At 47.4% G+C, this 23,133-nt stretch overlaps 1 protein-coding gene across 1 annotated transcript; it reads left to right on the forward strand.

Moving 5' to 3' along the window:
- Positions 1-6,590: 6,590 nt before the first annotated feature.
- On the forward strand, positions 6,591-16,842 carry LOC100977628 (small ribosomal subunit protein eS8-like). The gene has a single exon (XM_055093392.2). It carries the CDS (start codon positions 11,172-11,174, stop codon positions 11,826-11,828), a length of 657 nt encoding a protein of 218 aa, XP_054949367.1. The 5' UTR covers positions 6,591-11,171; the 3' UTR covers positions 11,829-16,842.
- Positions 16,843-23,133: the final 6,291 nt, after the last annotated feature.

Consider the following 23,133-nt stretch of genomic DNA (forward strand, 5'->3'; position numbering starts at 1 on the left):
CAGGCTGGAATCCAGCACTCACTGCAGCCTCAACCTCCTAGGCTCAAGTGATCCTCCCACCTCAGCATCCTGAGAAGCTGGGACTACAGGTGCGTGCCATCATGCCTGGCTAATGTTTGTGTTTTTTGTAGAGATGGGGGTCTTGCTATGTTACCTAGGCTGGTCTCGAACTCCTGGGATCAAGCGATCTGCCGACTCAGCCTTCCAAAGTGCTAGTATTACAAGCATGAGCTATGGCACCCAGCCTGTTGCTTCTTACTCTGAAGAATAGTTTGAGTTGATCTGATTCTCTCCAGTATAGGTGATAATTGAGCCCATGGGGCATGGGCTGTTATGGGTGGCAATTAACCCCAGGAGTTCAAATCCTGGCTCTCTGTTCACCAGCTGTGTGATCTTGGGCAAGTTTCTTAACATCTCTGAGCCTCAGTGGTCCCTATAAAATGACAATCATAATAGTACCTATTTCATAGGTGTTTGTGAGGATTGAATGAGATCATGCAGGTAAATTGCTGAGCACAGTGCCTGGCACTAATATATATTCAATCAAACCCATTCTTGCCCCAGCCACATCATCTCTCCCGGAAACGTTCATGTTGGCTTTTTTTTTCCCCTCTGCCTTGCCCTCTGGCCTTTGAACTTATATGGAAACCTGGAGTCTGCTTCCAATCTTACCCTCCTGCAAGGCATTCTCCACATGGCAGCGAAATGATTTTTTAAAACACAAACCTGACCATGCCACTCCTCTGCTTAAAATTCTGTAAGTGGGCCAGGCACAGTGGCTCATGCCTATAATCCCAGCACTTTGGGAGGCCCAGGTGGGTGGATCACCTGAGGTCAGGAGTTCGAGACCAGCCTGGCCAACATGGCGAAACCCCCATCTCTACTAAAAATACAAAAATATTAACCGGGCATGGTGGTGGGCACCTGTAATCCCAGCTACTCAGGAGGCTGAGGCAGGAGAATCACTTGAACTTGGGAGGCAGAGATTGCAGTGAACCAAGATCGTACCATTGCACTCCAGCCTGGGTGACAGAGTGAGACTCCATCTTGAAAAAAAAAAAAAAAAGAAAAGAAAAAGTAAGAAAAATTCTGCAAGTGATTCCCATTACCCTTGGGATAAATTCTCGCATCCCTGTAGAGGCTCCCCGGGCCTCGCCAGAGGTCTATTCAGCATGCGCCTCCCTCAGTGGCCTTGTCTCATTCCCTGAAGGTTCCTTAGCACAGACCTTCACACCTGCAGTGGCCATCGTTTCTTCCCACACTCTTCCTGCCCAGCTAAGTCCCACTCATCCAACAAGCCTCAGCTTACACGTGACTTCCTCAAGATGCCTTCCTGACCTCCCAACTTGGAGGGTTCCCTCCATATTTAATTTCTCAAGGCATCTTATTCTATTCCTTCTTAGTGTTAACAATTGCACCAAAATTATTATCTGTATAATTTGAGTGTCAGAGTTTGTGTTGTTCACAGAACATCCCCAGAGTTTGGTGTGGTGTCCAGCCCATAGTAGGCACTCCATAAATACTTAAAGATTGGGTGGATGAATGAGTGAATCAATGAACAAATAGTGGCATTCCCAGCCTGAGGCCTATAACCGACTCTGCAAACACCATTCTGCAGAGCCTTGCTTCACTCGGCCCTTTCTTGCTCTGTGGGGGCAAAAGGACACGCTGTTTAGAACCCAGCAGGCTGAGGACAGGCACCCCCATCACAAAAATCAGAGTCCCAAGTCCTTTTAGAAGCTGAGACAATCCAGTCTTCTGCTCTGTTAATAAGGCCAGTGACCAGGAGCTCACTCCTACTTGCTAGCAAGTTCTTCCCAATATCAGCCTTAATCGTGTCTCCTTAAGAGTCCCCACCCATTTGTGAGATTTTTGTTTGTGACTTCTGTATTTTCTTTTTTTTTTTTTTTTTTTTTTTGAGACGGAGTCTCGCTCTGTCGCCCAGGCTGGAGTGCAGTGGCGCGATCTCGGCTCACTGCAAGCTCCGCCTCCTGGGTTCACGCCATTCTCCTGCCTCAGCCTCCCGAGTAGCTGGGACTACAGGCGCCCGCTACCACGCCCGGCTAATTTTTTGTATTTTTAGTAGAGACGGGGTTTCACCGTGTTAGCCAGGAGACTTCTGTATTTTCTAATTTTTATTTATTTATTCGAGACACGGTCTTGCTCTGTTATGAAGGCTGGAGTGCAGTGGCACAATCAGGGCTTACTGCAGCCTCGAATTCCCAGGCTCAAGTGATCCTCCTGTCTCAGCCTCCCAAGTAGCTGGGATTACAGGTGCATGCCACCATGCCTGGCTGATTTTTTTTTTTTTTTTTTGAGATGGAATCTTGCCCTGTTGCCCAGGCTGGAGTGCAGTGGTACAATCTCAGTTTACTGCAACCTCTGCCTCCCGGGTTCAAGTGATTCTCCCACCTCAGCCTTCTGAGTAGCTGGGACTACAGGCATGCGCCACCATGCCTGGCTAATTTTTTTGTATTTTTAGTAGAGACGGGGTTTCACTACATTGACCAGGCTGGTCTCGAACTCCTGACCTCAGGTGATGGCCCACCTCGGCCTCCCAAAGTGTTGGAATTATAGGTGTGAGCCACTGTGCCCGGCCAGCTGGCTAATTTTTTAAAAATTTTATTTTATGTAAGTACAGGGTCTCCCCCTATGTTGTCCAGGCTGGTCTCAAACTCCTGGACTCAAACAATCCTCCTGCCTTGGCCTCCCACAGTGTTGGGGTTACAGGTGTGAGCCTCCACATCCAGCCATTCAACTTTCATAGAGTGTATATAAATTGCTTTTGTAATTAGAGAGAAAGCAATACATTTTCTAAAGTTTTAACTGCAGAATCTAGTTCTGCCCTTTATGTTAACAATAAAGGCAAAAAAAGAGAAAGAACCATATTACTGGCCTCCTCTCCCACATCATGTTGGCAACTGAGTCCAGCACAAGCACACCTTGGTCTTTGTGTTTGGACTTGCCTGCCATTTGCACATACAGTGAGCTGCCACTAACTAGCAAATGCTTTCCCCAGTTTTCAAAATGTGCCTTTACCAGCCTAGTGTTGAGGCCTGAAATAGTCTTGGGGCTACCAGTCCTAACCCTGAGGGCACAGGCTGCCTCGCCAGGTATAGAGCCCTTGAGGGCAAAGATTGCCTGCTCCAGTTCAAGAGTAGGTCTTGGCATCCTGTGGCCAATCAACAGTACAGAATAGCTGGATGAGTAACCCACAGGTTTTTGTTTTGTTTTGTTTTTTGTTTTTGTGATGGTGTCTTGCTTTGTCACCCAGGCTGGAGTGCAGTAGTGAGATCTTGGCTCACTGCAACCTCTGCCTCCCGGGTTCAAGCTATTCTCCCACCTCAGCCTCCCAAGTAGCTGGGACTACAGGCACACGCCGCCACGCCTGGCTAATTTTTTTGTATATTTAGTAGAGACGGGGTTTCACCATGTTGGCCAGGCTGGTCTCAAACTCCTGACCTCAGGTGATCCTTCCACCTCAGTCTCCCAAAGTGCTGGGATTACAGGCACGAGCCACCTCACCCAGCTGTAATCTACAGATTTTGAATGAAATTAATCTGGAACAGAGGAACTTCAGAAAATCGTAACAAGTTCTCCCCAGGTGCAAGTGCATTAAGCTCCATGCCTATACCCTATAAGAACAACCCTAAAAAGGGGCGAGCGTGGTGGCTTATGCCTGTAATCCCAGCACTTTGGGAGGCGGAGGCAGGTGGATCACTTGAAATCAGGAATTAAAGACCAGCCTGGCCAACATGGTGAAACCCCATTTCTACCCAAAATACAAAAATTAGCCAGTTTTGGTGGCACTGTACTCCCAGCTACTTGGGAGGCTGAGACAGGAGAATCACTTGAACCCAGGAGGCGGAAGTTGCAGTGAGCCAAGATCTTACCACTGCATTCCAGCCTGGGTGACACAGTGAGACTCCATCTCAAAAAAAAAAAAAAAAAAAAAAAACCCTAAAGAAAGCAACATTATATTGAATATTGACAATGGAAAAAAAAATAAAATAAAATAAAAAGAAAGCAACAACAAAAAGGCCAGACCAAGACTTGTTGGATGATAAGCTTCCTCTATTCAATTGTTTAATATTTTATTTTTTATTTTTTTATTTTTGAGACGAAGTCTCGCTGTCACCCAGGCTGGAGCACAATGGTGCGATCTCGGCTAACTGCAACCTCTGCCTCCCAGGTTCAAGCGATTCTCCTGCCTCAGCTTCCCAAGTAGCTGGGATTACAGGTGTGTGCCACCATGCCTAGCTAATTTTTTTGTATTTTTAGTAGAGATGGGGTTTCACCATGTTGGCCAGGCTGGTCTTGAACTCCTGACCTCAGGTGATCCACCTGCATTGGCCTCCCACAGTGCTGGGATTACAGGCGTGAGCCACCGTGCCCGGCCTAAATTTTAAATACATTTTCAAACAAGCATATGTGTTATATATCATTTATGTACTTAAAAATTATTAACATTTAAAAAATCAAAATATAAGGCCGGATATGGTGGCTCATGCCTGTAATCCCAACACTTTGGGAGGCTGAGACAGGAGCATTGCTTGAGGCCAGGAGTTTGAGACCAGCTTGAGCAACATAGTGCTTGAGCAACCTCACCTCTATGAAAAATAAGAAAATCAACTGGATGTGGTGGTGCATGCCTGTAGGCCAAGCTACTCAGGAGGCTGAGGCAGGAGGATTACTTGAGCACAGGAGGTCAAGGTATAGTGAGCTATGGTTGCACCACTGAACTCCAGGATGGACAACAGATCAAGATCCTGTCTCTAGAAAACAAACAAACAAATAAACAAACCAAACATAAATAAGGAAAATGGTGTTAAATATTCTTTCTACTTACTAAGAACAATGTTTCTTTTCATTAGTGAAAAGTAATAAAGTTAAACCAGTTTGGTCTGTCAGGGTAAACATCTGCTCCCTGGTAGAAGAATGTGATCTTTAGACACAAACAACAACAACCAAGAAAATCATTAAACTGAAGCCAAGTTTCCAGAGGGACCCAGGGGAAGTAATGAAAAGAATCCTTCAAAATGTAGCAACACATTTTCTATAAAATGGAAATGGCTTTGGGGAAATGTTCTGAGGGGTTTGTTCACCACAGCTTGGGAAAAGAAAAACGTGTTTTCAAGCACAGCAAAAAGAACCTGTGTCCAGCAGCCAAGAGATGATGCAGAAACACCGGAGTCTGTAAAAGCTTTGATTCTAGAAAACTTTCTTTCCTTTTTTTTTTTTTTTTTTTTTTTGAAACAGAGACTTGCTCTGTCACCCAGGCTGGAGTGCAGTGATGCAATATTGGCTGACTGCAACCTCCACCCTCCATTTCTCAGGCTCAAGCAACCCTCCCACCTCAGCCTCCTGAGTAGCTGGGACTACTGGTATGTACCACCACAGTACACACTCAGCTAATTTTTTAACTTTTTTTTTTTTTTTTTTTTTTGAGACAGCCTCCTGAGTCGCTGGGACTACAGGCACGTGCCACCATGGCTGGCTAATTTTTTGTATTTTTAGTAGAGACGGGGTTTCACCATGTTAGCCAGGATGGTCTCGATCTCCTGACCTCGTGATCCACCTGCCTTGGCCTCCCAAAGTGCTGGGATTACAGGCATGAGCCACCATGCCCGGCCTTTTTTTTGTTTTGTTTTTTTTAAGAAGGAGACTTGCTCTGTTGCCCAGGCTGCAGTGCAATGGCACAATCTCGGCTCACTGCAACTTCCACCTCCCAGGTTCAAGTGATTCTCCTGCCTCAGCCTCCCAAGTAGCTGGGATTACAGGCGCCCGCCACCATGCCTGGCTAATTTTTGTATTTCTTAGTAGAGATGGGGTTTCACCACATTGATCAGGCTGGTCTCGAACTCTTGACCTCAGGTCATCCACCCGCCTTGGCCTCCCAAAGTGCTGGGATTATGGGCATGAGCCACTGCGCCCGGCCCAAGAGATTTTTCATAGAGATGAGGTCTTACTATATTGCCCAGGATGGTCTTGAACTCCTGGATTCAAGCAATTCTCCCGCCTCAGCCTTCCAGAGCACCTGGATTATAGGCATGAGCCACCACGCCCACCTGACCTAGAGAACTAACTAGACACTTCCAGAAGCCAGGAATACCCTATGCTTCCCTTATTTACCTTTGTATTTCAGATCCTACACACTGGCTAACACACAGCAAGCACTCAATAAATATGAGGGTCTTAGTTCAAGAGCAAGGAAAGATCTGATAATGTGGCAATAACAATACACTACATTTTACAGTCAGTGGCAATTTAATGTTATTTCATTTCTCAACTCATCTCTGGGCAATGAGATTACAGATGTTCTTTTTTGTATTTTTATGCATTATCTGAATTGTTTACAAGGATGTATTTTGAAATAGAAAATAATAAAATTGACTCCCCATTAGGAAAAAGCAATTCTCATAACCATCATTGCCAGTTTTTTGACACCTTTTGGAAAAAGGTAGGGAATTAATTCTGCCATTGACTATAATTCAGCAAGAAGGCAAAGTGAATTCATTCATTTCATAATATTTAATCAACACCAACTTGTGTTAAGAATGGAACTAAGTAGGCATGAGGAATGTATATGTGCTCCAAATACCAGCTTATGGCCTAAGGAGAGAGACAGACATTGAACACATACTGCCACTAACAAGTGTCCAGGTGCAACTGTGGCAGCTGCTATGGGAAAGGTAACAGAGCACCTGTGACCCTGAGATTGGTCTCCTGCTTGGGCCTAACTCCATATGTTTGCTCTTACAAATGTGTTTCCCTACCCAGAAGGCCCTTCCTTCTTCCTCCATATAGTCAAACTTGACTTTGCTTTGGAATCTTGCTTAAATCTCTAGTTCCTGTTCAAGGTCTGTCTGATTGGAGGCTTCCTTCGGGTAATGTCAGATATCACCACGAAGATAATGCAATTCGTTAGGAGTTATATTAGCCAGGGTTTCCCAGAGAAAAAGAACCAACAGGATGTGTAAATATAGAGAGAGATCTATTGTAAGGACTTGACTCACAAGATTATGGAGGTGCAAATCCAAAGTCTGCAGGTTAGGTGGGCAAACTAGTGATTTAGGGAAGGGGCAGGGGCAGTCTGCTGACAGAACTTCTTACCTGGGGAGGTTCGTCTTTGTTCTGTTGAAGACCTTCAACTGATTGGATGAGGCACACCCATATTATGGAGGTCAATCTGCTTTACTTAAAGGCCACAGACTTTTTCCCCCTTCATAAATCTTTCATTGGAATCAAAGACCACGGATTTAAATGTCAATCTTGGGCTGGGCACGGTGGCTCATGTCTGTAATTCCAGCATTTTGGGAGGCCAAGGCAGGTGGATGGCTTGAGCCCAGGAGTTTGAGACCAGCCTGGGCCAACATAGTGAAACTCTGTCACTACAAAAAAAAAAAATTAGCCAGGCATGGTGGTGCATGCCTGCAGTCTCAGCTACTTTGGAGGCTGAGGTGGGAGGATCGCTCGAACCCAGGAGGCAGAGGTTGCAGTGAGCCAAGATCACGCCACTGCACTCCAGTCTGGATGACAGAGCAAGACCCTGTTTCAAAAAAAAAAAAAAAGTAAATTAATGCCATCCAGAAAATGTCTTCACAGAAATATCCAGTATAGTCCCTCTCCCTCTCCCTCTCCCCACGGTCTTCCTCTCCCTCTCCCCACGTTCTTCCTCTCCCTCTCCCTCTCCCCACGGTCTCCCTCTCTCTCTCTTTCCACGGTCTCCCTCTGATGCCGAGCCAAAGCTGGACTGTACTGCTGCCACCTCGGCTCACTGCAACCTCCCTGCCTGATTCTCCTGCCTCAGCCTGCCGAGTGCCTGCGATTGCAGGCGCGCGCCGCCATGCCTGACTGGTTTTCGTATTTTTTTGGTGGAGACGGGGTTTCGCTGTGTTGGCCGGGCTGGTCTCCAGCTCCTAACCGCGAGTGATCCGCCAGCCTCGGCCTCCCGAGGTGCCGGGATTGCAGACGGAGTCTGGTTCACTCAGTGCTCAATGGTGCCCAGGCTGGAGTGCAGTGGCGTGATCTCCGCTCGCTACAACCTCCACCTCCCAGACGCCTGCCTTGGCCTCCCTAAGTGCCGAGATTGCAGCCTCTGCCCGGCCGCCACCCCGTCTGGGAAGTGAGGAGCGTCTCTGCCTGGCCGCCCATCGTCTGGGATGTGAGGAGCCCCTCTGCCTGGCTGCCCAGTCTGGAAAGTGAGGAGCGTCTCTGCCCGGCCGCCATCCCATCTAGGAAGTGAGGAGAGCCTCTTCCCGGCCGCCATCCCATCTAGGAAGTGAGGAGCGTCTCTGCCCGGCCGCCCATCGTCTGAGATGTGGGGGGCGCCTCTGCCCCGCCGCCCCGTCTGGGATGTGAGGAGCGCCTCTAACCGGCCGCGACCCGGTCTGGGAGGTGAGGAGCGTCTCTGCCCGGCCGCCCTGTCTGAGAACTGAGGAGACCCTCCGCCTGGCAACCGCCCCGTCTGAGAAGTGAGGAGCCCCTCCGCCCGGCAGCCACCCTGTCAGAGAAGTGAGGAGCCCCTCCGCCCGGCAGCCACCCCGTCTGGGAAGTGAGGAGCGTCTCCGCCCGGCAGCCACCCCGTCTGGGAAGTGAGGAGCGTCTCCGCCCGGCAGCCACCCCGTCCGGGAGGGAGGTGGGGGTCAACCCCCGCCAGGCCAGCCGCCCCGTCCGGGAGGGAGGTGGGGGGGGGGTCAGCGCCACCCCCCCCCCAAGCCAGCCGCCCCGTCTGGGAGGGAGGTGGGGGAGTCAGCTCCCCGCCCGGCCAGCCGCCCCGTCCGGGAGGTGAGGGGCGCCTCTGCCCGGCTGCCCCTACCGGGAAGTGAGGAGCCCCTCTGCCCGGCCACCACCCCGTCTGGGAGGTGTACCCAACAGCTCATTGAGAACGGGCAATGATGACAATGGCGGTTTTGTGGAATAGAAAGGGGGGAAAGGTGGGGAAAAGATTGAGAAATTGGATGGTTGCCGTGTCTGTGTAGAAAGAGGTAGACATGGGAGACTTCTCATTTTGTTCTGTACTAAGAAAAATTATTCTGCCTTGGGATCCTGTTGATCTGTGACCTTACCCCCAACCCTGTGCTCTCTGAAACATGTGCTGTGTCCACTCAGGGTTAAATGGATTAAGGGCGGTGCAAGATGTGCTTTGTTAAACAGATGCTTGAAGGCAGCATGCTCGTTAAGAGTCATCACCACTCCCTAATCTCAAGTACCCCGGGACACAAACACTGCGGAAGGCCGCAGGGTCCTCTGCCTAGGAAAACCAGAGACCTTTGTTCACTTGTTTATCTTCTGACCTTCCCTCCACTATTGTCCTATGACCCTGCCAAATCCCCCTCTGTGAGAAACACCCAAGAATGATCAATTAAAAAAAAGAAAATTAAAAAAAAAAAAGAAATATCCAGTATAATGTTTGACTAAATATCTAGGTACTGGGGCCAACTGGACACATAAAATTAACTATCACAGAAGGCTTAACTCCCCAACTAGAGTCTACCATTTTAGAAGGCATGGATCAGCTCTTCCATGTCTTTGAAAGCTTCCATGGAGCCTAGCTGAGGGATTATTGTCTGGAGGTGTTCAAGAAATCCCTGAAGAGGGCTGGGCACAGTGGTTCACGCCTGTAATCCCAGCACTCTGGGAGGCCGAGGTAGGCGGATCATGAGGTCAGACCAGCCTGACGAACATGGCGAAACCCCGTCTCTACTAAAAATACAAAAATTAGCCAGGCGTGGTGGTGCGTGCCTGTACTCCCAGCTACTTGGGAGGTTGAGGCAGAAGAATTGCTTGAACTCAGGAAGCGGAGGTTGCAATGAGCCGAGATCATGCCACTGCACTCCAGCCTGGGCAACAGAGCAAGACTCCTTCTCGAAAAAAAAAAAAAAAAAAGAAATCTCAAAGCATATAAGAATAGAAGAATGAGATTTAACAGGCTCTCTGGAAGCAACTTTGTGCACCTTCTGGAAACAATAGAAGACATGTACCGGTACCTACTTAAACCTCAGAGTGCAATTCACATGGTGGCAGAGATCCCCAAAGCACAACCCTGATTCTTTCTCCATCCTGAAAACACTGCCCCACACCTTCTAAGACAGTAACGGATTTAGATAGAAATGACTGTCCATTTGGGTTTTAACTTAGCACAGCCCTAGCCAGTGAAGAAAAGACAAAAGAACAAGGCAGAAGAATATTGTGGCCTTGGAAGAAATTCCTGACACTGGTCTCTGACCATCATTTTATGACATGTGTACCTGTTTCAATCTTCATCTTCCTCTCAGCCTATTAAGTCATGCAGCGAGCTCCTACCTCTCACTTCCTTCTATCCCCGACCAAGCTTAAATCAGCCTCAGAGGCTGGAGATAAACCAGGCTCAGAGGAGGGGCCTGGTGGTTTCTCAGTCAATTTGCATTCCAAGCTCAAATTTTCATTTCTAAACCTACAATTTCATTTCCAGGCTTTCCCTTGGTTCCAGAGCTGGCTGCTGCTTAGGCGAGAGTGGGAGGGGGGGCCTCAGTCAGAAATCTCAAGCAACTGGACCAGAGGTAGAATGCCTCAGGCCATTTTTCAATGCCAGTCCCCATTGTTATGGGTCCCACATCGACCTGGTGCTCTTGTTTAACCCCTTTTGCATCTGTAAAAATCATTTTCATTATCCCTTAGTCCCAGTGGAGAAACAGGCAAAGGATAGGTTCAGACTGTTCGCGGAAGAGAATTCCAAATGTCTCTGAACACATGAAAAGATGCTCAACAGGGGCGAAGTGCAGTGGCTCTCGCCTGTAATCCCAGCACTTTGGGAGGCCGAGGTGGGCGGATCACGAGGTCAGGAGTTCAAGACCAGTCTGGCCAACATGGTGAAACCCCGTCTCTGGTAAAAATACAAAAATGAGCCAGGAGTGGTGGTGGGTGCCTGTAATCCCAGCTACTTGGGAGGCCGAGGCAGGAGAATCGCCTGAAACCACAAGGCGGAGGTTACAGTGAGCCGAGATCGCACTGTACTCCAGCCTGGGCAACAAGAGTAAAACTCTGTCTCAAAAAAAAAAAAAAAAAAAAAAGAAAAAAAAGAAAAGATGCTCAATTACACTCATCATAATAGAAATTCAAATTAAAAGCATAAGGGGAATATATCAGATTGGCAAAGATCAGAACATTAGCTAACATAGTCCGGTAAGATCATGGGGCCTCTTTCCAGCCAGCGCCGAGTGATGGGCATCTCTCAGGACAACTGGCACAAGCACCACAAGACTGGCAGCAAGAGAAAGCCCTACGACAAGAAGCGGAAGTATGAGTTGGGGCACCTGGCTGCCAACACCAAGATTGGCCCCCACCACATCCACACAGTCCGTGTGCGGGGAGGTAACAATAAATACGGTGCCCTGAGGCGGGACATGGGGAATTTCTCCTGGGGTTCAGAGTGTTGTACTCGCAAAACAAGGATCACTGATGTTGTCTACGATGCGTCCAATAGCAAGCTGGTCCGTACCAAGACCCTGGTGGAGAACTGCTTCGTGCTCACCGACAGCACACCATACCACCAGTGGTACGAGTCCCACTATGCGCTGCCCCTGGGCTGCAAGAAGGGAGCCAAACTGACTCCTGAGGAAGAAAAGACTTTAAACAAAAAACGATCTAAAAAAATTCAGAAGAAATACGATGAAAGGGAAAAGAATGCCAAAATCAGCCATCTCCTGGGGGAGCAGTTCCAGCAGGGCAAGCTTCTTGCGTGCATCGCTTCAAGGCTGGGACAGTGTGGCCAAGCCCATGGCTATGTGCCAGAGGGCAAGGAGTTGGAGTTCTGTCTTAGGAAAATCAAGGCCCGGAAAGGCAAATAAATCCTCATCCTTTCTGTCTTTGCCCATGGAATAAAGGTGTCTATTGTTCTGTGGCAAAAAAAAAAAAAAATCATGGGGAACGTGCACTCTGAACGCGACTGGTATGAGGCTGACCTTCTCTGACCTCCTTGGAGACAAATTTGGCAAAATAACTTAAATTTTAAAACGCATTGGCCTGATGATGGAGCACTTCCACTTCCAGGTATTGATAGATCTACTCGTACTTTCTTGCAAAATGACCTGTGCACAAGAAAATACATTGAAGGCCAGGCACGGTGGCTCATGCCTGTAGTCCCAGCACTTTGGGAGGCTGAGGCAGGTGGATCATTTGAGGTCAGGAGTTTGAGACCAGCCTGGCCAATGGTGAAATCCCATCTCTACTAAAAATACAAAAAAATAAGCCAGGCATGGTGGTGCATGCCTGTAATCCCAGCTACTTGGGAGGCTGAGGCAGGAGAATCACTTGAACCCAGGAGGTGGAGGTTGCAGTGAGCCGAGATCATGCCATGCACTCCAGCCTGGGTAACAGAGTGAGACCCTGTCTGTCTGTCTCTGTCTCAATCTCTCTCTCTCTCTTTCTGTCTCTCTCTCTCTCTCTCTCTCTCTCTCTATATACACACACACACACACACACACATTGCAGCATTGTTTGTAATAGCAGAAGATTGGAAACTATCTAAATATCTATTAATAGGAGACCAGTTCAATAAATTAGGAAGTACTGTACAGTCACTTAAAGGAGTAAAGAGGCTCTGTGTGGAGTGATATGGAAAATTTCACAGGAACATTGTTAAGTAAAAAGAGGAAGGTGAATGCCAGTGCACATGGCTATCATTTTACGAGTAGGAAGAACGTGCAAATATATGTTGGTAAATGAATGGGACACCCCCTGGAAAAACACCCAGTAAGCTGGAGACGTTGGTTGCCTCTAGAGCAGGGAACTGGGAAGCTGGGGAGCATAGAGGAAGGGAAGTTTCTTTTTCTTTTCTGTTTTTTTTTTTTTTTTTTTTTTTGAGACAGAGTCTTGCTCTGTGACCCAAGTTAAGAGTGCAGTAGCATGATCTCGGCTCACTGCAACCTCCGCCTCCTGGGTTCAAGTGATTCTCCTGCCTCAGCCTCCCGATGAGCTGGGATTATAGGTGCCACCTTGCTGGGCTAGTTTTTTTTTATTTTATTTTTATTTTTAGTAGAGACGGGGTTTCACCATGTTGGCCAGGTTGGTCTTGAACTTCTGACCTCAGGCGATCAGCCCACCTCGGCCTCCCAAAGTGCAGGGATTACAAGTGTGAGCCACTGAGCCTAGCCGGGAGGTTTATTTTTCACCGAGTACCTGTTATGGGTTGAATTGTGAACCTCCCCCACCCCCGCCAAGTTATATGTTGAAGTCCTACCTCAGGACCTCAAAATGTGAGTGTATTTGGAAATAGTGTCATTGCAGATGTGATTAGTTAAGATGAGGTCACACTGGAGTAGGGTGGGCCCCTAATGTCCTTGTTGAAAAGGGAGAATTTGAGGCTGGGTGTGGTGGCACATGCCTGTAATCTTAGTACTTTGGGAGGCTGAGACAGGAGAATCACTTGAGCCTAGGAGTTCAAAACCAACCTTGGCAACACAGTGAGACCCCATCTCTATATAAAAAAGAAAAAAGAAAAGGAGGCAGCCGGGTGTGGTGGCTCATGCCTCTAATTTCAGCACTTTTGGAGGTCGAGGTGGGTGGATCACCTGAGGTTAGGGGTTTGAGACCAGCCTGGCCAATATGGCAAAATTCTGTCTCTACTAAAAATACAAAAATTAGCCAGGCATGGTGGCAGGTGCCTGTAATCCCAGCTACTGGGGAGGCTGAGGCACAAGAATTGCTTGAACGTAGGAGGCAGAGGTTGCAGCGAGCCGAGATCATGCCACTGCACTCCAGCCTGGGCAACAGCGCGAGACTCTGTCTCAAAAAAAAAAAAAAAAAAAAAAGGGAGGAATTTGGACCCAGGCAGTCATACAGGAAGAATGCCATGTGAAAATGAAAGCAGAGATCAGCATGATGCCCAGCAAACTACTAGAAGCTAGGTGAGAGGCATGGAACAGAGTTTTCCCTTGCAGCCCTTGGAAGGCTCTAACCTTGCTGACACCTTGACTTGGACTTCTAGAGTCCAGACCTGAGACAATGCATGTCTGTTGTTCTAAGCCACTTAGTTTGTGGTACTTTGTCCCAGCAGCCCTAGTGAACTAATGCAGTCTCCTTTGGCACCTGGAGTTCTGTATCGTGTGTATACTACTGATTATTGATTTAAAACTTTTTTCAACACAAATGTCTCCTGGAAGCCTTCCCAGATTCACTAGGCTGAGTTAGTTGCTCTGTCTTTTCGGCTCCCACAGCATTTTATCTGTATCTCTGCAATAACATTTACCACGTTGTAATGTAACTTAACTCTTCACAGGGTTCTTGACTTCACAAAATCATTAACTCCTGAGCACAGAGGCTGAGCCTGTTTCATTCATCATTGTAATTCCAGAGACTGGCATCAAATGCTTGTTGGAGTGAATAAACAAATGGGTAACCAGACATTTTTCACTTCCCTCCTACATTCGTATCATTATTTATTGGTTTTTGGCCTGACAAGCTATCCATTCATTCATGTTTAGTCAGGGTGATATAATTGAAAACTGATCTTAAAGAAGAGGTCAGGAATAAAGGTGGTGACAGAGCCATGCTCTCTCTAGAAGACTCTAGGCAAGAATCCTACCTGCCTCTTCCAGCTTCTGGAGGTTGCAGACAATCCTCAGTGCTCCTTGGCTTATAGGTGCATCGCTCTGATCTCTGCCTTCATTGTCACATGGTCTTCTCCCTGTATGTCTGTGTCTCTGTATCAACATTTCCCTCTTTTTATTTTTATTTACTTATTTTTTATTTATTTATTTTTGAGACAGAGTCTTCCTCTGTCACCCAGGCTGGAGTGCAGTGGCGTGATCAAGGCTCACTGCAACCTGCACCTCCAGGGTTCAAGCGATTCTCCTGCCTCAGCCTCCCCAGTAGCTGGGATTACAGGCGTGCACCACCACACCTGGCTAATTTTTTTGTATTTTTAGTAGAGATCGAGTTTCACCTATTGGTCAGGCTGGTCTTGAACTCCTGATCTCAAATGATCTGCCCGCCTTGGCCTACCAAAGTGCTGGGATTACAGGCATAAGCCATCGCACCCGGCCCCTCTTTTTATTTTTATTTTTTTGAGGCATAGGTCTCACTGTGTCACCCAGGCTGGAAGGCAGTGGCATGATACTGGCCCACTGCAACCTCTGCCTCCCAGACTCAAGCTATCCTCCCACCTCAGCCTCCCAAGTAGCTGGGACTACAGGCTTACATCACCACGCCCAGTTAACGTTTGCTTATTTTGTAGAGACAGGGTTTCGACATGTTGCCCAGGCTGGTCTCAAACTCCTGGACTCCAGGGATCTGCCTGCCTTGGCCTCCCAAAGTCCTGGGATTATGGTTATGAACTGGTGTCCTCTTCTTATGAGGACACCAGTCATTGGATTAAGGCCCACTCTAATCCAGTATGACCTCATCTCAATTTGATCACATCTGCAAAGTAATCTCACATTCTGAGGTTGTGGGTAGATATGAACACATCTCACATTCTGAGATTGTGGGTAGATATGAACTTGTGGTGATACTATTCAATGCAGTTCAGCTGCTCAGCTAGGACTCACCTAAAAAAGAGAAGCAGCAAGAGGTGGAGGGCTGTTTTGCCTTGTGGTTAAATACAGGTTGCAGAATCAGCCAGACCTGGCTTCAAATCCTGGTTTTACCTGCTGGTCAGCTATGTGAGCTCAGGCAAGTTATTCAACATCTCCAAGCCTATTTCCTCAACCATGCAATGGGTTTAATAAAAGCCTGTGCTTCCTAGAGTTGCTGGGTAGATAAATGAGATCAGGACAGTGTCTGATATTAAAAAAAAGAAAAAAGAAAAAAAATAGCTGAGTGCAATGGCTCTCGCCCATAATCCCAACACTTTGGGAAGCAGAGGCAGGTGGATTGCTTGAGGTTGGCAGTTCGAGACTAGCCTGGCAACCCCATCTCTGCTAAAAACACAAAAATTATCCAGTGTGGTGCCACACACCCATAATCCCAGCTGCTCAGGAGGCAGAGGTTGCAGTGAGCTGAGATCCCATCACTGCACTCAGCCTGGGCAACAGAGCGAGACTCCACCTCAAAAACTAAAAAGTAAAGAATAGCGTTTGATGCTAGAGTCCCCAGTACCATGGTTCCTGCCATTCTTTCAGGGAAGAATGTAGAGAGTTAAATAGCTAAACAGGATGGTTTGTGATTAAAGGCCCAGATGCTTGTTCCAGGATGTACCTGCCGCACAAGGTCAGAGAGCACAGGGCGACTGGGCTCAAGCAGGCACAGACTTTAACTTTTAATAACAAACAGATGCAAAGTTAGTGCTGCAATCTGAAACTCTGCAGCGAAGCCATATTGATTTCCCCTTCCACCTCCAGCAGGGCGTATTTATAGAGCTTATCATAGAAGTCTGCACAGTATAACCAGGCCGTACGTCTTCTATCCCCCTCAGTGCTGATACCTACTGCCTGTAGCCCTTCTCTCCCAATGCACTCGACCATCAGGACATTAGAGAGAGGCCATGGCTTCCATCCAGATGGCCCTGGCCTCCTTTTATCTAGGCTGCCCCTAGTGGAAGGGCCCCCTGAGAGGGCATGGCTGGTGAGGGTGTGCATGGCTGCACGTGCCGATCTCTCACAACATCCCAAAAGCAAAAAAAACAACCTGGGATGACCAGCATTTTGCACCAATCAGGGAGAACTGGCTGTTCTCCTATGCTGGCTCTTGTGTTCCAAAGAAATGGATTAAATCACCCAGACGCTGAAATCTTGTGGTTGACATTTTCATTTAAAACTCACCATTATAGCTGGGCTTGAGTCCTCTGTCTGTGACCTGTGCTATGAGTCAGTCAGGCCTGGGCACAGCATTAATAGGGCTGATTTATAATCTTCCACAGCAGCCAGCTACGGCTCCTGTTTCCTCAGCATTGAGAAAAAATCATTCGCACATAACGTTGTTTCTCAATTCTAGCTTTTTACATTTTTTCCTTTGGTGACAAGTGGGACTAAGCCGTTGATTCACTTATGTTTGAGCGCCTGGTTAATAGCGTGGGATCCAGCGTCAATTGCCACAATTCAAATCCCGCCTCCACAAATCAAGAGCCTTGTGTTAACGTCTCCAAACCTTAGTTGCTTCATCTGTAAAAGGAGAATCATAATAACGCCTACCCAGAAGGCTGCTGAGAGGATTGTTCCAGGCTTGGTTCCTCAGGAAGCTGACTATGAGAGGTAGCAAGCTGGACTTTATTACGGAATTCTCCTAGGAGCAACACAGGAAGCAGGACTGTGCAGAGGGAGAAGCTGAGCTGTGATGCAGTCCCAAAGAAAGCAGCAGTCAACCCCAGAGGGCGCTCTGGAGCCGGGGTAGCCCGTTAGCCCTATCCTGAGTTGGACCGAAGGGGCTGGGCCTCTAAGCCCCTCAATAAATCAGTCACTAGATGCAGGTTGTCCCTGGAGGGACGTGTGACCTTGGGCGAGGCAGTTTTCTTCAGCTGCATCAGTCCCCATAGGTAGCTGAGATTCGGCTTCCTACAGCATCCCCAACAGCAGGTGGAATAAGTCCCTCATCCCTGAAAGTGGATCTGGGCAGCACACATTACAGCTTCTCCCATAAAAATTAAATGCAGTAATCCACACAAAGCCTTTCACACAGTACCTGGCATGCAGTAAATGTTCAATAAATGGTAGCCATTACAACTATTGTTGCTTTAGTAACTACTGTCTGTCAGGCACCATGCTAGAGGCTGGGGACCCTGTGGTGATTGACAAGTCTGCTCCTGCCCTCACGAAACTCAATCCATGGACACATTAGGCCATCAGACAAGCAATTGCAATGCAGTGCAATTGACAGGGTGGCACGGGATGTATAAGGGAGCATGTTATAAGGAAAATGTTTATTTAGAAACAGAGTGCTTGTTCCTTGGTACGGCAAGGAAAAATTAGCATTTAGACAAAAAAATTTTTTTAGCAAGGCAATTTTACTTTCTGCAGAAAGGGTGCTCCTTGCAGATGGAACAATAGCAAGAGCACACTTGAACAAAGAAGGGAAGTAATTTTTATCCTTTATGCAGTTTGTCTCTGCTACTGTGTCCTGTCTCTATTGGCTGAAGTGGGACCTCACAGTCTAAATTAAATCCGACTTGCTAATAATTTAAAACTTTCTTAAATAGGTAAAAGCAACAGAGAACAAAGGAAAAGAGGGAGTTGCTTGTGAAAGGACTTAGAAAAGTAATAATATTTTTAAATAAGGAAGGGGCACAGGCTGCAAGCTGGAACGTGCCTGTGAGCACATCTAGTACAAATATCTTGGTTAAAGTACAAGGACATAGACTGTACTTATTCTTTTTTTTTTTTTTTTTTTTGAGACGGCGTCTCGCTCTGTCTCCCAGGCTGGAGTGCAGTGGTGTGATCTCAGCGCACTGCAAGCTCCGCCTCCCGGGTTCACGCCATTCTCCTGCCTCAGCCTCTCGAGTAGCTGGGACTACAGGCGACGGCCACCACACCCAGCTAATTTTTTCTTTTTTTTGTATTTTTTTAGTAGAGACGGGGTTTCACTGTGTTACCCAGGATGGTCTCGATCTTCTGACCTCATGATCCACCTGCCTCAGCCTCCCAAAGTGCTGGGATTACAGGTGTGAGCCACTGTGCCTGGCCAACTGTACTTATTATTTTATATCTAACAGCTACATAGGACAAGGCTTAACAAAGAGTTACTAGCACAAAGCAAGGAGGCTTGAAGGAAGTTTAGTCTTTAAAAGAAACTATTATTTTTAACATTTATGATTTATTCTTTAACAAGAAGGGAAACTTTGAAGAGGAAACTTTTTACTTTCTGCAGAGCACCTATTGGGTTGGTGTAAAAGTAATCACGGTTTTTGCCATAATAGAAGGGACACATGACTCAGACCAGGAGGATGAAGAAGAGAGATGCCAAAGGTAATACCTGATGATGAAGGGGGTTCAGCCAGGCAAAGAGAGTGGGAGGCCATTGGGTGTTGGAGAGAAGTGCTCTCCAGGTGGAGGAAGCAGGGTGGGCAGAGGCAAGGGCAGGCTGTGTCAGTGCCTGCATGATATGGTGCAGCAAGGCCAGCCAGAGTGCACACCAGGCTGAGGGGAGGAAGGTCTTGTGTACACCAAGCCAAGGAGTGTGGAGTCAACAGAGAGGCATTAAAGAATTCTAGGCAGAGAAGGGGCAAGGCCTGTTTTGTGCTTGAAAGATTGCTCTGGCTACCATGTGGGCAACGAATTGGAGATGAACAAGATTAGAGGCTGGTTTACGTGACCAACTGCTTACACACACACACACACACAGACACATACACACACATACACACATACACACACACACAAAGATTAGAGTCTGGGAGATCCATCAGGAGGCCGTGCCAGGATCCAGATGACAGGCAAAGGTGACCTGGACGGGTTGGTGGCACTAAAGACAGACAGGAGTTCACAATCAAGGAATATCTAGGAGGTGGAATCCACAGATTTAAGGATAATTAAATGGGCCAGGCACGGTGGCTCACACCTGTAATCTCAGCACTTTGGGAGGCCAAGGCAGGAGGATCACCTGAGGTCAAGAGTTCAAGACCAGCCTGGCCAACATGGTGAAACCCTGTCTCTACTAAAAATACAAAAATTAGCTGGGCATGGTGGCGGGTGCCTGTAATCCCAGCTACTCGGTAGGCTGAGGCAGGAGAATCGCCAGAGCCAGGGAGGCGGAAGTTGCCGTGAGCCGAGATCATGCCACTGCACTCCAGCCTGGGCGACAGAGCAAGTCTCAAAAAAAAAAAAATAATAATTAAATGGTGAGGGGCAAAAGAAATTTAGGGTTATGCTTAAGCTTCTGATCTGGGCAAATGAACTCCAGGAGGCCTAAAGAGGGAGTGTCTGAGGGCCTGGAGAAAAGAAAAAGCCACCGAGGACAGACATGATGCTCAGTATTCAACGTGGCTCAAAGCAGCTTCTTCCAGCCAGCTCTCCAAGACTTGTGTCTCTGTTTTAGACAAACCCTGCGGAAGTCCCTAGCGGAGGATAACTGTTCTGCGGTGAGCAGGTCTATGCACACCTACCCTCAAAGGCTGAGGAAACTGAGAAGCTGAAGAAAGAGGTGGACAAATCCAGTTTCTCAGAGAGAAACACTTAATAGGGACTTACAAACACAAGCCATGTCCTGGATGGCTGCAAGACAAGATGGCGGGTCCCTGCACTGTTACCCTGAGGTCCCAGGGCTTGTATACCACAGGGAATTCGCCACAGGCAGGATTTATAGTAAGTATGTGTTTACAGTAACACCAACGTTATTTTGACCTAAGGGTAAGTATGTGAAAATAGAAATCTTAGAGGCATTCCTGGAACGGGTTCATCAGAAACGAACATGGCAGATGAGCATCCAGGATGGAGCTGCTTTAGCCTCCAGAGCAACTGTCAGAAGCAGCTATGTTAATCCCAGAGTAACCTGCTTCCTCTCTGCTGCTTCTTTCAGGGGAAAAATGGCCAACACCACTTTCAGTATTTGTTTGTTTATTGAGACAGAGTCTTCCTCTGTTGCGCAGGCTGAATGCAGTGGCTTGATCTCAGCTCACTGCAAACTCCGCTCCCCGGGTTCCAGCGATTCTCCTGCCTCAGCCTCCCAAGTACCTGGGATTACAGGCACCCGCCATCATGCCCGACTAATTTTTGTATTTTTAGTAGAGACGGGGTTTCACTATGTTGGCCAGGCTGGTCTCAAACTCCTGACCTCAAGTGATCCCCCCCACCTCTGCCTCCCAAAGTGCTGGGATTACAGGCATGAACCACCACACCCAGCCTCTGTGTTTATTTAAACAGTAGTTATTTAAACTGTAGTGGAAAGCAAATTGAGCAAGGAAGAAGATAGAAATAAAATTTCACTCTGGATTCAATCTTCGATAAACATCAACATTTATTGAATATGGACTCTGGGTTCAGGGCTGCAGACATAAGGAAGCATAAGGCAGACACTGACTAGTGAATTTGGGGGTCTAGTTCCTTCAACAGTAATATTTCCCATGGGAAACTAGTGCATTGACATTCGGGTTTATACACCTGTCTCTAACATGTTTGGTGACCTGCATCAGTCCCTGGGGCCTAATCATCACTGGAGTTACTGGACTCCAAAGCGGATAAGCATACTTTTACAAGTGAGAATCATTCCATTGTAAATGATAGGCAGGCCTCTCTGGCATTTCCTCCAGAAGGAGTAAGCTGAGGGCAGGAAGGGGCAGAGGTATTGACTGGGGTTCGAGGATATTCTCTGATTCCGAATTGAAAACTAGGCCCAATATTAGTTCAAAGCGTTTCTGGGGAAGGGAATGAGTCAGTATGCCTAAAGATCTAAAATGTCACCTCCCAAACATTCTCTCTTTCTGGAACACAGTCTCTCTTTCCCAGGGGAATTGGGGTGCTCATTGACGTTTGTTAAATAAAAGTTATAAGAGGTCACTGTTTTGGACTAAGCTCCTGCATTAGGCCTTAACAAACCCGACGAAAAATCAGAAAGGAGTCACTCATGCTAAAGTTCCACATCACCAAACCAAAACCAAGTTGTTATCTGACTTTCTGAGAAATCAGGAGAGGTGATAGTCTAATTTCCCAAACAGGCTACTTTCGAATGAGGGGTGAGGGTTGGGGGGTGACAGGAGGTGGCTGGCGGCACCAACTCCGCGCAGTCGAAAATCCCTGCAAAGCTGGGCGAGGTGGCTCATGCTTGTAATCCCAGCACTTTGGGAGACTGAGGCGAGTGGATCACTTGAGACCAGGAGTTTGAGACCAGCTTGGCCAACATGGCAAAACCCTGTCTCTACTAAAAATACAAAACTTAGCCGGGCATGGTGGTGCACACCTGTAAACCCAGCTACTCGAGAGGCTGAGGCAGGACAATCGCTTGAACCCAGGAGGCGGAGGTTACAGTGAGCTGAGATTGCACCACTGCACTCCAGTCTGGGAGAGAGAGCAAGAACCTGTCTCAAAAAAATAAATAAATAAAATAAATAAAATAAGAAAAGAAAAAAAAAAGAAAATCCCTGCATACTTTTTTGTTTGTTTGTTTTTGAACTGGAGTCTGGCTCTGTCGCCCAGGCTGGAGTGCAGTGGCATGATCTTGGCTCACTGCAACCTCCACCTCCTGGGTTCAAGCAATTCTCCTGCCTCGGCCTCCCGGGTAGCTGGATTACAGGCGTGTGCCACACATCCAGCTAATTTTTGTATTTTTAGTAGAGTTGGGGTTTCACCATGTTGGCCAGGCTGGTCTCAAATTTCTGATCTCAAGTGATCCGCTGCTTGGCCTCCCAAAGTGCTGGGATTACAGGCGTGAGCCACCATGCCCCGCCCCTGCATACTTTTGAATCTCCCAAAACTACCAATAGCCTACTCTTGACCGAAAGCCTTGCCAATAACATGAACAGTCAATTAACACATATGTTGTATAGGTATTATACGTATCCGTGCAATAAAGTAAGCTAGAGAAAAGAACATGTTAAGAAAATCATAAGGAAGAGATTTTACATTTACATAAGGAAGAGTAGTACACTTACTACTCATTTAGTGGACGCGATCATCATAAACGTCATCATCCTCATTATCTTCATGTGGAGGCTGAGGAGGGGAAGGAAGAGGAAGGGTTGATTGTCCTGTCAAGGGGTGGCAGAGACAGAAGAGGTGGAGGAGGTGGAAGGGGAGACTGGAGAGGCAAGCACATCGGTGTAAGTTTTATTGAAAAAAAATCCATGTACAAGTGGACCTGCTCAATTCAAACCCATGTTAAGGGTCAACTGTACAGTAATCTGAAGTATGTAACCTGATGTTACATTTCTCTCAATCACTTCTCTCTTTCTTTCTCTCTCTTTCTTTTAAAGAGACAGGATCTTGCTCTGTCGCTTAGGTTGGCATGAAGAGCAAAATCATAGCTCATGGCAGCTTCAAACTCCTGGGCTCAAATGAGCCTCCCACCTCAGCCTCCTGAGTAGCTGGGACTACAGGCATAAGCCACTGCACCTGGCTTATTTTTTGTTTATGCAGAGATGGGGGTCTTACTGTGTTGTCCAGGCTGGTCTCAAACTCCTGGACTCAAGAGGTCCTCCAGTCTTGACTTTCCAAAGTGCTGGCATTATAGGCATGGGCCATGATGGCAAGCCCTCATGAGTTATTTTTCTATGATTCTGTCTCTCTGTCCCCT

Source organism: Pan paniscus, chromosome 8, assembly GCF_029289425.2.
Source record: "Pan paniscus chromosome 8, NHGRI_mPanPan1-v2.0_pri, whole genome shotgun sequence".
In the NCBI taxonomy this organism is placed as follows: Eukaryota; Metazoa; Chordata; class Mammalia; order Primates; family Hominidae; genus Pan; species Pan paniscus.

Bases quoted from the DNA above. Each gene is read 5' to 3' on its own strand.
- LOC100977628 (XM_055093392.2), top strand. From the start codon at position 11,172: ATGGGGCCTCTTTCCAGCCAGCGCCGAGTGATGGGCATCTCTCAGGAC.